Source organism: Pituophis catenifer, unplaced genomic scaffold (assembly GCF_029215685.1).
Source record: "Pituophis catenifer annectens isolate HBS135680 unplaced genomic scaffold, rPitCat1.0.hap2 SCAF_5, whole genome shotgun sequence".
In the NCBI taxonomy this organism is placed as follows: domain Eukaryota; kingdom Metazoa; phylum Chordata; class Lepidosauria; order Squamata; family Colubridae; genus Pituophis; species Pituophis catenifer.
Window position 1 is genome coordinate 71,673,921 of NW_027256885.1, and position 14,487 is coordinate 71,688,407.

At 42.4% G+C, this 14,487-nt stretch overlaps 1 protein-coding gene across 4 annotated transcripts in view; it reads left to right on the top strand.

The window, feature by feature from the left end:
- The window catches only part of CUL2 (cullin 2), a 156,809-nt gene that overhangs the window by 122,472 nt on the left and 19,850 nt on the right, over positions 1 to 14,487 (top strand). For all 4 annotated transcript variants that reach the window (XM_070944641.1, XM_070944642.1, XM_070944644.1 and 1 more), the window contains one exon: positions 11,676 to 11,878. In XM_070944641.1, the coding sequence (XP_070800742.1) occupies positions 11,676 to 11,878 (203 nt within the window). The remainder of the gene's footprint in view (positions 1 to 11,675; positions 11,879 to 14,487) is intronic.

Sequence of the window (14,487 nt, forward strand, 5' to 3'; positions counted from 1 at the left end):
TCTGCCTGAGGCCATGAGGGTGAGTGGAGACTGCAGCAGCAATTGGGATACGTTCAGGGCGGAGTTTGTAGACTATTCCTTAGCTACAGGCTTCAATGATAAGTCGGCAGCAGTACAAGCCACCACATTAAGGAGATTGATGGGCAGTGAATGCCTCCACATTTATAAACACAACTTAACCCTTACTGAGGAACAAAAAAGCGACATCAAAGCTATCTTAGATGCATTAGAGGTCTATTTTAGACCTCTTAAAAACGTCATTTACGAAAGATATATATTTGGCAGCTGCAAGCAAGAAGAAGGTGAAACAATAGATAGCTTTGTCACACACTTAAGGGAAAAGGTTGCAAGCTGTGACTATGGCCCCTTAAGAGACGAACTTATTTGGGACAAAATAGTTTTGACATTACTAGTGAAAGCACACACCGCTGCCTCTTGAGGGAGCACAATTTAAGCCTACAAGCAGCAATTGAGATGTGTCGGACTATAGAACTTACTGACAAACAGCTGAGAGCTCTAGAGCGGGTTAATACAGCGGGTTAATATGTGTCAATACAGTCTCTAAACAACAGCTAAGTATGACTAACTATCAACACAAGCGCCAGCATAAAACACAGTTTTATAATTCGTTCGCAAATAAGTAGCATGCAAGTATTGCAGCAGTGTGCATATACAAGAGAGAGAGCAGTGCCCTGCATATGGAAAAACCTGCAGTGTGTGTGGGAGGTTAAATCACTTTGCAGGAGTGTGTCGGACACGTAAAATGGAAGTGAGGAAGCTGCACACAATTGAGCAAATGTCAGACTTGGAGGATGCATCCTTGTTTACCACTGATGTGGTTTATAGGAAAGAATGTATTGGCGCAGTACACTCTAAGGGCAAAAAATGGTTTGTAAATCTCAGGTTTAACAACATAATTCAACCTTGCCAGCTGGACTCGGGTGCAACATGTGATGTTATGAGTCTAAAGGATAAAATGAAACTGGCACCAGAGAGACTTCTTCGGCCTAGTAGTACTAAACTGAAGTTATATTCAGGGGAACTAATGGAGTCACTGGGCCTATTTCAAACAGAATGCAGCATACGTGGGGATATTTATAAACTTGAATTTGAAATTGTGGAAGCTGATCAGAAACCGCTATTATCAGGATCAACATGTGAGCACTTGGGGTTGATGCAGTTCACCATTCCGGCCGAGTTACACAATGTTGTGAGTTACCCCCCCACACACACACACACACCAAAAAAACCTGGTGAGCCCATTGACAAGACAGCAAATCCTCCATTTTTACAAGGAGGTGTTTGAGGGCCCCATAGTATCTGTTCCAGGAGAGGTTCATTTTGAACTTGATTCTACCATTTCTCCAGTACAAAGTGCTTCACGTAATGTGCCTATAGCTATTAAGCTGCAGGTTAAAGCACAACTGGATAAGTATGAGGCGGAAGGACATATTACTTCAGTATCTGAGCCCACTGATTGGATAAGGAACATGGTTGTTATTAGGAGGCCGGAGAAGATTAGAATATGCATCAATCCTAAATTTCTGAATATGGCCCTGAAATGGTCACACTACTTAATGCCAACACTTGAAGACATTTTGCACAAGCTACCCAAAGCACAAGTTTTCATGCTTGTTGACACCAGAGATGCCTTTTTACAGTGTAAACTGGATGAAATGAGTAGCTATATCACTACGTTCTGGACTCCATGGGGCAGAAAGAGATGGCTCAAATTACCCTTTGGAGTTTCCGTAGCACGAGAGATGTATCAATGAAAGCAGCACGAATTACTAAGTGGGTTCAGTGGAATTGAGCCAATAGCTGATGATATTCTTATAGTTGGCTGTGGTGAAACAGACGAAGAAGGTGAGCATGACCATGATGAGAAGCTAATAGCACTATTAGATCAGTGTAGGCAGGTGAGGTTAAGGCTCACTGTAAAGAAGTTGCAGTTTAAGGTGCAAGAAGTCTGCTTTCATGGGCATATCTTGTCCTCACGAGGCTTAAAAGCTGATCCAGATAAGATTAGAGCCATTGTGGATATGCCACCGCCTGCGGATGCTAAATCGGTGCAGAGATTTATCGGTTTTGTTACATATTTAGTAAAATTTCTGCTGCACCTGTCGGAGGTGTGTCAGCCATTGAGACGCCTTCTCGACAAAGATGCAGTTTGGAACTGGCTTCCCAAGCATGACCAGGCAGTACAGGAGATAAAACGCTTGGTCACGATTGCTCCAGTGTTAAAATATTATGATGTTACAAAGACCGTTAGTATTCAAAGTGACTTGAGCAAAAATGGCCTAGGACAGGGATGACAAACCTTTTTTATCTCGGGTGCCGAAAGTGCATGCGTGCCCACACCCATAATTCAATGCCCCCCATGCCCCCACCCCCTGCGCATGCAACCCCCCCCGCGCTCACCCACACATTCGCGCATGCCCCCCCGCGTCCCGTTTTCGCCCTAGCAGGCCTCCCTGAAGCCTCCAGAGGCCAGAAATGGCCCGTTTCCAGACTTCTGGTAGGCCCAGTAGGCCCGTTTTTTTGCCCTCCCCAGGCTCCAGAGGCTTTCTTGGAGCCTGGGGAGGGCAAAAATGGCCTCACCCACCCCACCCAGAGGCCCGCCGGAGGCTGAAAACGCCCTCCCAGAGCCTCCGCACGAGCCCTGTACTTACCTGGCATCCAAAATGGGCTGTGTGGAGACTCCAGGGAGGGGTGGTGTGGGCGGGGCCAGACGAAATTTGCTGGCCAGTGCGTGCATGCGCGCTGGAGCTGAGCTAGGGCAACGGCTCACGTGCCTGAAGATATGGCTTCATGTGCCACCTGTGGCAAGCGTGCCATAGGTTCGCCATCACGGGCCTAGGATGTTGCCTAATGCAAGAAGGTCAGCCGATCGCATACGCGTCCAGAGCACTTTCTTCTGCCGAGTTGAATTATGCTCAAATTGAAAAGGAATGCTTTAAGTATTGTATTTGCCTCCCAGCGTTTCTATCATTATCTTTTTTTTATTGAAAAAGTTTTTCAAATACAAATTTTTCCCCCTTTTCCCCCCCTCCTCCCTAACCCCCCTCCCCTCCCCCTGTGACTTCTTCATAATAAAACCCAAGTTCATAACAGATTATATAATACTTTACCATCCCCTTACTCCATCCCCATATGCTGACCCTTTTTTTCTAATAATATTATCATATCCCCCTTATACTATACATTTCAAAATGACATTCTATTATAACATTATATAATAACTCCTAATTTAGCATAATAATATTATATCTCCCAGTTTAGCAATTTCTGCTCATAATCTACCCTTTTTCTAACCCCCCATACATATATCTCTTAAATCAAATCTTTTATGTATATTAATATAACATTTCAAAGCCTTCCGCTATAAAACTATATAATAAATTCTAATTTAACATTTATTCAATTCATAGTCTACCCATTTCCTTCACCCCCATCGTTATATCTCTTAACTCAAATCTTTTACATATATTCATATCTAAACATAATATCCCTTTTCTTAAACTAAACAATCAATAAATCAATAAACTAACCTGTCTTCACCCACTTTCCTACAAGACTACCATACTTAATAATTCTTAGTATCTTTATTCTTCTGCCCACACCACTAAAAAATATTCCCTTATGTAAATAAAATCCTCTTAAAAAGACTTTAGGCTTGTAATCCATATAATATCTTCTGTAATGTCTTTCAGCTGGATTGTAAACTCCATCACCCATGTTAGGGTAACATCACATCCTAATTCCAACAGTATGTTCGGTATCTTCCATTACCATCTGCCCCCATCAATAGCAAATATCTTCAAAAAAAAAAAAAAAAAAACAACAACCACCCGAGTGACTTTATATTTGTATTCCATATAGTGTCTGTAGAGGTGTCTTTTATCCAAATTATTAATTCCAACCACCGTAATAGGGTAACAGCCAGATCATCTGCGTGCCCCAATTCCATAACACTCTTGCCTTGTGGCTCAAGATAAACGTAGTATATTTATCAAAGAATCCAAAAAAAGATAGTTCCAATCCATTCAGTTTAAGGCCCTTTTCACATCCCAAAAGTACAGCACTGCAGAGGTCTGTCATTCTCCTCAGGATAATATAAACCAATACTTTGCCGATTATCTTTTCATATATTCAATCATCTCTTAAATAACTGGCATTACACTGTTGTTTAGTTTAAAAGTTTTTGTTTTTATGAGACCTGCTTCTTCTTTTCTTGACTTTTTGTGGGTTGGATCTCAATCCTGATTTCCTTTCTGTAAATTGTATATCAACTATTTGGTTTTCATGCTGATCTATAACTTGATCTTGTTGATTTTGCTTTTGTGGCATAAATCTCCATTCTGGTTCTATAAATTGTATATCAACTGATTGATTTCCATGTTGGTTTGTAACTTGATAAGTCATTACATTAGAATCCAAAGCCGCCTCTCTTGTATTAAATAGTCCAGCTGAGACCTCTGAAGGAGAATCCAGAAGCGGCTCACCTATAGAAACCTCTGTAACTTGTTGTTTCTTCATTACTTCCACCTCCTTCTGCTTATCTTGAATTTCTATCTCTTGTTGATTTTGCTTTTTGAGAACCTTGTAGTAAAATTCTTCCGCTTTTTCAACAGTATCTAGCTGATATCTTTCTCCTTGATATCTCAGTATTATACCAACTGGAACGTCCCACCTGAATGAGATATTTTGTTTTTTTAGCTCAGTCACCAAAAATCCAAATTTCTTTCTATCTTTTAACATCTTAGGCGGCAATTCTTTATATATCCAGATCTTTCTTCCATACAGTTGTGGAGTAGAATTAAAGGATTTTTGCACAATATCATTTCTTATTTCTTTATCTGTGAAATAAATCACCACATCTCTAGGCAGTTGCCTTTGCTTTGCAATCTAAGAATTTACTCTATAGGCCTTGTCAATTTTACAAGATACCTCCTCAGGATGAACCTTTAAAATCCCAGCCAGAACTTGAGCAGATATTTTTCTTAGATCATCTCTATTATTTTCCTGTAACCCTCTCATTCTGACCGCAAATTCTGTGAGCCTGTATTGCATCATTACAACTTCTCTTTCAATCCCTTGCTTTATATCTTCTGCATTGTAGGTCTCGTGACCAGCTTCCTTTTTAGACTTTACTTCTAAACTATTGTCTTGAATATTTATCAAATCATTTTCAATTCTTTGTATTTTATTGTCCAAATTATAAATCTTATCATCAACTTCCTCCATTTTGGACTCTAATAATTTGATATTTTTATCCATCTTTATAACAACTTCTGAAAAAGCATTAGTCACTGTTACAATCTTTCGTTGCAGATTATCATATTTTAGTTGTATCATTTCTTTAATTTCCTGCCTTAATTTTTCAAATTTCTGATTCACAGTCTTGTGATATTTTGCCATTTCCTCCTGAAGAAATTCTTTTAAATTAAAACCATTCTGCTGAATCTGTAAGCTCAGAGCTTGTTCACATAATTGCAAATGGGGGAGCACCCCCCCACACACACTGCTTGTTTGTCAGGCTTTGCTAGTTTTAACGCCATCCTGCCACACAAAAGAGCTCTTTTTTTTTTTAAAAGAAAACTTTTCTCCAAACAAGATCAAATGCAAATCTCCAAGAAAAAAGAAACTTAAAATGAATATTTTCCTTCTAGATTCTAGCCGGCACTGTGTATTTCGCTACTTTGTAGCTTATTACGGAAGGACTTTCACTTTCGGCTTTCTTCTCAAGCCTCAGCAGTCGCCATTTTAAACTTTTTTTTTCCCCTCAGTTAGAAACGCTTATAAAATCATTAAAAATACTTGTGATTTAGGGTCCCAGGTTCAAATCTCGCTCTCTTTAACTAAACCATCTGTTAGTTTTATTAGTTGGTCCGGTCCCGGCGCCTGGCTCTGCAAAAAGGCAGAGTTCTCCTGAAGCCCGGAGCAGCGGCGAGGGAAAATAGGGAGCCACAATCTGCTCGTCCCCAAGAGTAAAAAAAAAACTCTGGGGACTTCGCAGAGGGCTCTACCTGCCCTCGCCTGCTCTGGCTCACATTTCCATCAGGAAATGGAGTTTTTCGAGCCGCCTTTCAGATGTAAAGGCGGCTCTTAACAGGCAACGGGGCTGGCGGTCACGGAGGACCGTCTGGTGGCGACGGAAGCCAGACCGGAAGTCGTTTCTATCATTATCTTTATGGCCGGGATACAATCACAGCTGAAACTGATCACAAGCCGCTAATAGCCATATTCAAGAAGCCCCTTTTGTGCGCTCCCAAGCGGCTGCAGAGTATGATGCTTAGTTTACAGAATTACAACCTCAATGTTGTCTACAAGCCAGGACATGAAATGTATATAAGTGATGCCCTGAGTAGGGCTACGTTAGATCAGGTGACACTTGGAGGAGAACACGAGCATCAGATGGTTTGCTGGTTGCAACAGGAACAAACTTTATTTGCCGAAGTTAATCAAGCAGACTGTCTTAATGTCACAAATCAGCGGCTATGTCAGCACACAGGTACTGATGTAGCTTTACAGGCACTGAAGGCTATCGTTCTGAGCGGGTGGCCAGATGAGAAGGAGGCAGTTCCTGCAATAGTGAGGGAATACTGGTCGTTTAGAGATGAGATTGCCATACAAAATGGTATCTTGTACAAGGGTTCAAGAGTCGGGTCTAGGACTTTTTGGCTCGTACCCTTGGCCATGCCTGCTTCTTCTCCAGGGTTTCGCCTCCGCATTATTATCCACAAGCTTTTCTCCTCGGCTGGCCCTCTCCCATCCTTTCGCCGTGGCACATGGGCCACGGCCCCTCCATCCCAGTCCCTTCACTGCGGCCCATTCGTCGAAGTACAGTTCATGTCGGGCGTTTGGGCACCCGGGACAGTTTGCAGCCAGCCAATCAGTGCAGGGGCTCGGGGGCTTTGGGAGAGGTGCTGCTTGGGGGGGAGGTGCTGTGGGGGGAGGTGCTGCACTTGTTAGGAGAAGGAAGGGGAGGGTTTGGAAGAGCAGAGGTGGGTTAGGAGAAGGAAGGGGAGGGGGTGGAAGAGCGGGGGTGGGGGGGTGTAAATAACCCGGCTTCATCCAAAGGAGTATACAGAGGTGCTGCACTTGGTGGAAGAGCGGGGGTGGGGTGGGAGTAAATAACCCGACTTCATCCAAAGAAGTATACGGATAATATTATCACATATTATCACATGTGATAATATGTGCCTGGTAATTGCTTGCATTTCCAACACTTCGGTGATAAATTTCTAAACATTTTTGCCAGCCTTGCTGGAGGGAAATGCCACCTATACCATTTCCTCTGTATATCTTGATGGCAAGATATGCAAATTGAGGTTGCTACAGAAGACTTTGAGCTACATGCAATGAGGGACGTTGTTTGAAGTCAGAGAGGAAAATTCTTTTTACCACCTTTTTTTTTTTGCCTGGGGCGTTTACATTGCTCTGGCTTTGATTTGCCCGCCCTTTACGCTTAACTACCTCTTTCCTGAATAAACAAACAGAAGAACTTAAAGACGCCAGATTCCCTCCTAATTTCCTAAGGAAGAAGTTTGTTTCTAATGGGTACCTCTGTGTATTTGATAAACTGAGTGTACTTGATTCTTGCCTTGCTCCTAGTCCTTGGAAAAGGAGGGGAGGGGAGGGGAGGGGAGGGGAGGGAGGGAGTAAGGAAGGAAGGAAAGAAGGAAGGAAGGAAGGGATAGCTGAGGGCCTGGCTACCAGACACCACAATTTGCATATCTTGCCATCAAGATATACAGAGGAAATGGTATAGGTGGCATCTCCCTCTGGCAAGGCTGGCAAAAATGTTTAGAAATTTATCACCGAAGTGTTGGAAATGCAAGCAGTTACCAGGCACATATTATCACATGTGATATGTGATAATATTATCCGTATACTCCTTTGGATGAAGCCGGGTTATTTATGCCCCCCACCCCCACTCTTCCACCCCCTCCCCTTCCTTCTCCTAACAAGCACAGCACCTCCCCCCAAGCAGCACCTCTCCCAAAGCCCCCGAGCCACTGCACCGATTGGCTGGATGCGAACTGTCCCTGGCACCCAAACACCCAATGCAAACTGTACTCTGACGAATGGGCCACGGTGAAGGGACTGGGATGGAGGGGCCGTGGCCCATGTGCCAGGGTGAAAGAATGGGGGAGGGCCAGCCAAGGAGAAAAGCTTGTGGATAATAACGTGGAGGCGAAACCCTGGAGGAGAAGCAGGCACGGCCAAGGGTACGAGCCGAAAAGTCCCATTCCGCAAGAGTCATAGTGCCAAGGTCACTGAGAGCAGAGATGCTATTGCGTATACACTCGAGCCATATTGGTGGAGAGGCATGCTATAGACAAGCCCATGACACGCTTTACTGGCCTAACATGCAAGGCGAAATCAAGGACTTTGTTAGCAATTGTTCCACCTGCAATGAATATGCATATTCGCAATAAAAAGAAACAATTATGTCACATGAGATACCATCACGTCCTTGGCAGATTGTTAGTATGGACTTGTTCAACTATGCAGGAAAAGAGTATCTAATATTAGTTGATCATTACTCTGACTTTTGGGAAATCGAACCCTTTCCTGACTGTTCGGCTGAGACTACCATTAAGAGATGTAAGACTCAGTTTGCATGTCATGGCCAACCAGATAAAGTGATCTCGGATAATGGTCCTCAGTTTGCAAGCCTACAATGTAGGAAATTTGCTGCTGAGTGGGAGTTTGAGCATGTGATCTCTTCACCGTGTCATCCACAAGGTAACGACAAAGCTGAATCAGCTGTGAAGATCGCTAAGAATCTATGTAGGAAAGCTCACAGAGAAGGTAAAGACCCATGGAAAGCCATTCTACATTGGAGAAATACCCCAACTGAGGGCATGGACAGTAGTCCGGCACAGAGACTGATGTCAAGGAGACTAAAGACATCCTTACCAGTGGCAGATAAGCTGCTTGAGCTCTCTGTGATACAAGGGGTTCCAGAGAAGTTATGGCTGAAGAGACAAGCAGTCAAGGCAAGATATGACAAATCAGCTAGAGATTTGCCAGAATTGAAGATTGGGGAACGGATTCAGATGAGACCGCTGCCTGGAGATCAAACAGGCTGCTGGAAAATGGGTAGCTGCTTACAACAAGTGGCACCACGCTCCTATTTAGTGGACGTTGAAGGAACTCTATATCGTCGCAATCAGGTAGATTTGCGCGTAGCTGAGCAGCCAGATTTTACATATCCCATGGACAGGCCAGATGCATTTGGTATTACCATGCTGCACTTACCCATTGACAATAAGAAATGCACAGGGATGAGGCCTCAGACCAATGTTGATGAGAGCTTGGAGCAAGTGGGTATACCCGATAGCAGTCAAACGCTGGACACCCCAGTAAGTGGCAAGAAGAGCCCAGCAGTCTCAGTGAGGTCGGAGAAGCCCGTAGTGCAAAGAGAGCCAGTTGGCGTAAGAGGGCCAGTCACCCGTAGTGGCAAATGTTCATGACCACCTGACAGACTTAATCTGTAGAAAGTGTTGACATTGTTCTCATCTCAACTTTTACAATGTTTACAATGCTTCACAATGTTTCATAATGTTCTATAATGTTTATAATATGTGTTAGTATGAAAAAGGGAAGATGTTACAGTTTTATCGGAACTTTTACAATGTTTATAATGTTTATAAGGTTTTATAAGGTTTTACAATGTTCCTAATATATGTTAGTTTGTGTTAATATGAAAAGGGGAAGATGTTACAGTTGTTTTCATCGGAACTTTTACAATGTTTTACAATGCTTATAATGTTTATGTAATATGAAAAGGGAAGATGTTACAGTGGTTATGTCTGCTGTGTAGGCAGCTCTATTCTGAGATGCATTTCCTGCCTCTCTAGGAGTTGCCTTTAGTTGCTCCTGTGAGGCATTTTCCGGTTCCTGTCATATACTCCTAATGATGGCTTATCACGACTAACTGCATTTTGATTAAACTTCTTGAAACAAGCACCTCCTTGGTCACATCATCAGGATCTGGGTGCTTGGTCACCAGCTCGCACTTACAGTAATTGCAGCGTCACATGATCACCATTTGTGACATTCCATGTTGGCTTCCCACAAGCAAAGTCCAAGGGAAACTGCCAGGGAAGGTTGCAAAATACTGTCAGAGTTCTCATACTCTGTTGCACATGTGCCCGTAGCACCCTCACACCAGTGCACTTTCACCCACCCAGAAGTAGCCAGCCTTGCTGTGCTTGTGCTGTGGTGGCCACCTGCGCACCCTGTCACCCAGCAGCAGCCACCCCTGCCCCCACTACAGCCATGTCACACCGCAGCAGCCACTTGCAATCTGCCTGGGACTTGTGACTTTCTGTTGTCTTCCTCACTGACTTTGCTTTCTGGGAAGACAACAGGAAGTTGCGAGGAGGGTGCTGGCATAATGCCCCATGATCCTCACTTAATGTTGGCAACAGGGACTGCCAGATTGCCATTACTAAGCAATGCGGTTATGTGATGTTGCACTTTATGATCATATTTATTATTTATTTATTTATTTATTTATTTATTTATTTATTTATTTATTTATTTAAATTTGTATACCGCCCTTCTCCTGAAGGACTCAGGGCGGTGAACAGCCAAAATTTAAAACACATACAGTATAAAAATTAAAAAGAATTAAAACAGAATTAAATCAGTTTGGCTTCCCTACATTTTAAAACCCTTTCCCCATAAAATAACCCATTAAAATTTTAAGCCAGCCCAGCTTGCTGGAAAAAGAAGGTCCTTAACGCTCGGCGGAAAGTACGGAGGTCCGGGATCAGTCGTATTCCTGGGGGTAGCTCGTTCCAGAGGGCGGGTGCCCCCACAGAGAAGGCTCTCCCCCTGGGGGTTGTCAGTCAACATTGCTTGACCGATGGCACCCTGAGGAGACCCTCTCTGTGGGAGTGAATTGGCCGGTGGTAGGTTATCGGTGGCAGAAGGTGGTCTCGTAAGTACCCGGGCCCTAAGCCATGGAGCGCTTAGCGACATAAATTCTGGTCCCAATTACTGGTATTAAGTGAGGATTACCTGTACATGCAATTCTGAGCTTGAACCAAAACTTGAGCATGTTTGATGGAAGGACAAAACTGAAAGCATCATGGATAAAAGTTAAGCATAAGCAGGAGGTAGCTGATTTTGGCTGATTGGAGGAACCCTAAGATTGTAGACTAAACAGGGAAATTGAAAAAATACACTGAAAGAAGATGGTGCCAAACTACTGCTTTGTTGCCCAAAGAATATGTGAATATATTCACATAGCTACCAGGCCTGGAGCTTCAGAGTCTTTATATTTTATTCAGGTGAGTGAATTTTTTGGGCACCGTGTATAAATGTTATGGCAAACAAGGTCTTTACAATGCCTACACATGTAACTTTATTCAAATTATTTCTTTTAAATCAGCTGAATCAAGAATTCTAACTTAATTTAAAAAAAAAAAAGGCTTCTATAGTCCCTGTTACTTTTCAAAGTAGTATCCTTTTTAAAAATCTAATTTCTCTTCAGGACAGCCTTGCAAATTCAGTTCTTGTTTCTGAATTGCCCTACCCTTGGATTGAAGGTGGCATCATTCTTGCCCCCAAGCTGAAGGAATGATGCAATGCTTTATTAATAATATGTGAGGTTTTTATTCAATTAATTCATCAGCTTTATACTTAATTTGCAGGTGAGGTAAAAATGAATTATTTGTGCAAGCCGTATGTAGCCATGGTTACCACCTACCAAATGGCAGTACTACTGGCCTTTAACAATAGTGAAACCATTAGTTACAAAGAACTCCAGGATAGCACACAGATGAATGAGAAGGAACTGATCAAAACTATCAAATCGTTACTTGATGTCAAAATGATCAACCATGACTCAGATAAGGTAAGTTTTTTTTAAAAAAAAAAGACTCTTTTTTTTGAGTGGGGAGGCATTTTATTATTATACATTTTGAAAAAATAGAAGGTACAGATAGGAAAAACAGGTACGGTAGAGAAATACAGATGGATAAGCAACAAATCTGTACTCATGAAGCAAATATATTCTAATAAATCATTAAAAACTTAGTATTGTCAGAACTAGCTCATCTTTAATAATACCAGCCCATATCAGTACCCTATCAGCACCAAGAGCCTTGGTGGCGCAGCAGACTAAAGTGCTGTTAAATAGCACCAGCTGCCTGCAATTACTGCAAGTTCAAATCTCACCAGGCTCAAGGTTGACTCAGCCTTCCATCCTTTCGAGGTAGGTAAAATGAGGACCCAGATTGTGGGGGCAATAAGCTGACTGTATAAAAAAGAACACCGCTTTGGGGGGCCGAAAGCCCTACTAAGCAGGTATATACAAAAGTATGAAGGCTATTGCTTAATGCATTGTAAGCCGCCCTGAGTCTCCGGAGAAGGGCGGCATATAAATTGAACCAATAAATAAATACCTCCACCTTGCTGCCATCTGAGTCAAAGTGGAGCTCTGTGCCTGTTACTGATCCAGCCACGGGCCCATTCATCTGGTTCATCAAGAGTTACTCTCATTTCATCAGTCCATAAAACCTTTGAAAAATCTGTCTTCAGATATTTCTTGGCCCAGTCTGCCATTTCAATTTATGTGTCTTGTTCAGTGGTGGTCGGATTTCAGCCTTCCTTACCTTGACCATGTCTCTGAGTACTGAACACCTTGTACTTCTGGGCACTCCAGGTAGGTTGCAGTTCTGGAATATAACAGCACTGGAGGATAATGGGTACCTGGTAGCTTCACGTTTGATTCTTTTCTAAAACTTTGGCAGTTAATTTGCATCTTTTTTTCTCAACACATTTCTTGCGACCCTGTTGACTATTTGCAACAAAACGTTTGATGGTTCTGTGATCACGCCCCAATAACTTAGCAATTTCAAGAGTGCTGCATCTCTCTGAAAGACTTTTTACAATTTTTGACTTTTCGGAGTCAGTTAAATCTCTTTTTTGGCCCTCATTACACAAAAACACATCACCTGATATGCTTATATCCACTAAGCATTCACATTTATACACCTTGGAGGTGGAAAATATGCATAAAAATGATATGGTCAAAATACTCACTTGGCTAATAATTGTGCACACAGTGTATATATAGAGATATAGAGAGGATAAAATAAAAATATATAACTGCACCAAAGATCAGAAACCATTTCTTTCTAACTTTTTTCTGTCCTTTATTTCCTTTTTCTTTTTTTAAAAAAAAATTATTAAACATTTTTAAAAAGTTTTTGACAGTTTTCCTCTTTACAACATTTCCGCATTGGTATACATCCACTATATATCCATTTTTCCCCTTACATCTATATATCTATACATGTGGTTCCATTATCTTTTATACATATTAACCTATTAATATACTAATTTATAAACATACTTTTTTTTGCCCTATATATTTATACAGATTTATTATTATTTTCTAACTCCTAAGTCTTCTTTACCAACCAGGTAAGCAACATGCTTCTCAGATGCTCCCTCTGGCTGTTATGAGCGCTCCTTGAGCTGACCTTGGTACCCATGAGCCCTATCGCTGTTAGGTCTGGCACATTAGAATAAATCATTTCACACTCCATTGGTCCCCCCCTCCCACCATATGTATGGCAACTAAGAAACGAAGAAAAAGAGTGCCAGGGTTCCGACTGATGCCCTAATTAAATCATGAGCCTCAAGCCAAGCTCCAAAAGAAATCCAGTTATTTATTAGGAGCTTCATGTTGGAACGAACCAAGTGAAGCCAACTCTGACCTCACTTAATTCGCACCTAGGCTCTGACCCTGTTTCCCTCTCCCCCCAAGGTGTGTCATCAGTCACATTCTCCAACAAAGCAATTTTGCGGGTTCTAGAACACTCTGGCCAGTGTGGGTCCCCCTGGAGATGACCTTGATGTGGCCAGCTGGAATGTGCTTTGATTTATTTATTTATTTATTTATTTATTTATTTATTTATTTATTTATTTATTTATTTATTTTTAAATTTGTATACCACCCTTCTCCCTGAGGACTCAGGGCGGTGAACAGCCAAGTAAAAACATAAACTACAAACATTAAAATACAATTAAAAAGATATATATAAATTTGGCCCCATGATTAAAAAAAATAACAGACAATTAAAAACATTTTAAAAAGTGTTAGGCCAGCCCGGCTTGCTGGAAAAAGAAGGTTTTAAGGGCACGGCGGAAGGCACCAAGGTCTTGGATTCTCCTTATCTCTGGGGGCAGCTGATTCCAGAGGGTAGGTGCCCCCACAGAGAAGGCCCTCCCCCTGGGGGTCACCAGCCTACATTGTTTGGCTGATGGCACCCCGAGGAGGCCCTCTCTGTGGGAGCGCACAGGTCGATGGGAGGCCGTCGGTAGCAGCAGGCAGTTTCGAAGATAACTAGGTCCTATGCCATGGAGCGCTTTAAAGGTGATAACCAACACCTTGAAGCGCACCCGGAAGACCACTGAGAGCCAGTGCAGCTCACGCAGGAGAGGTGTTGTATGGGA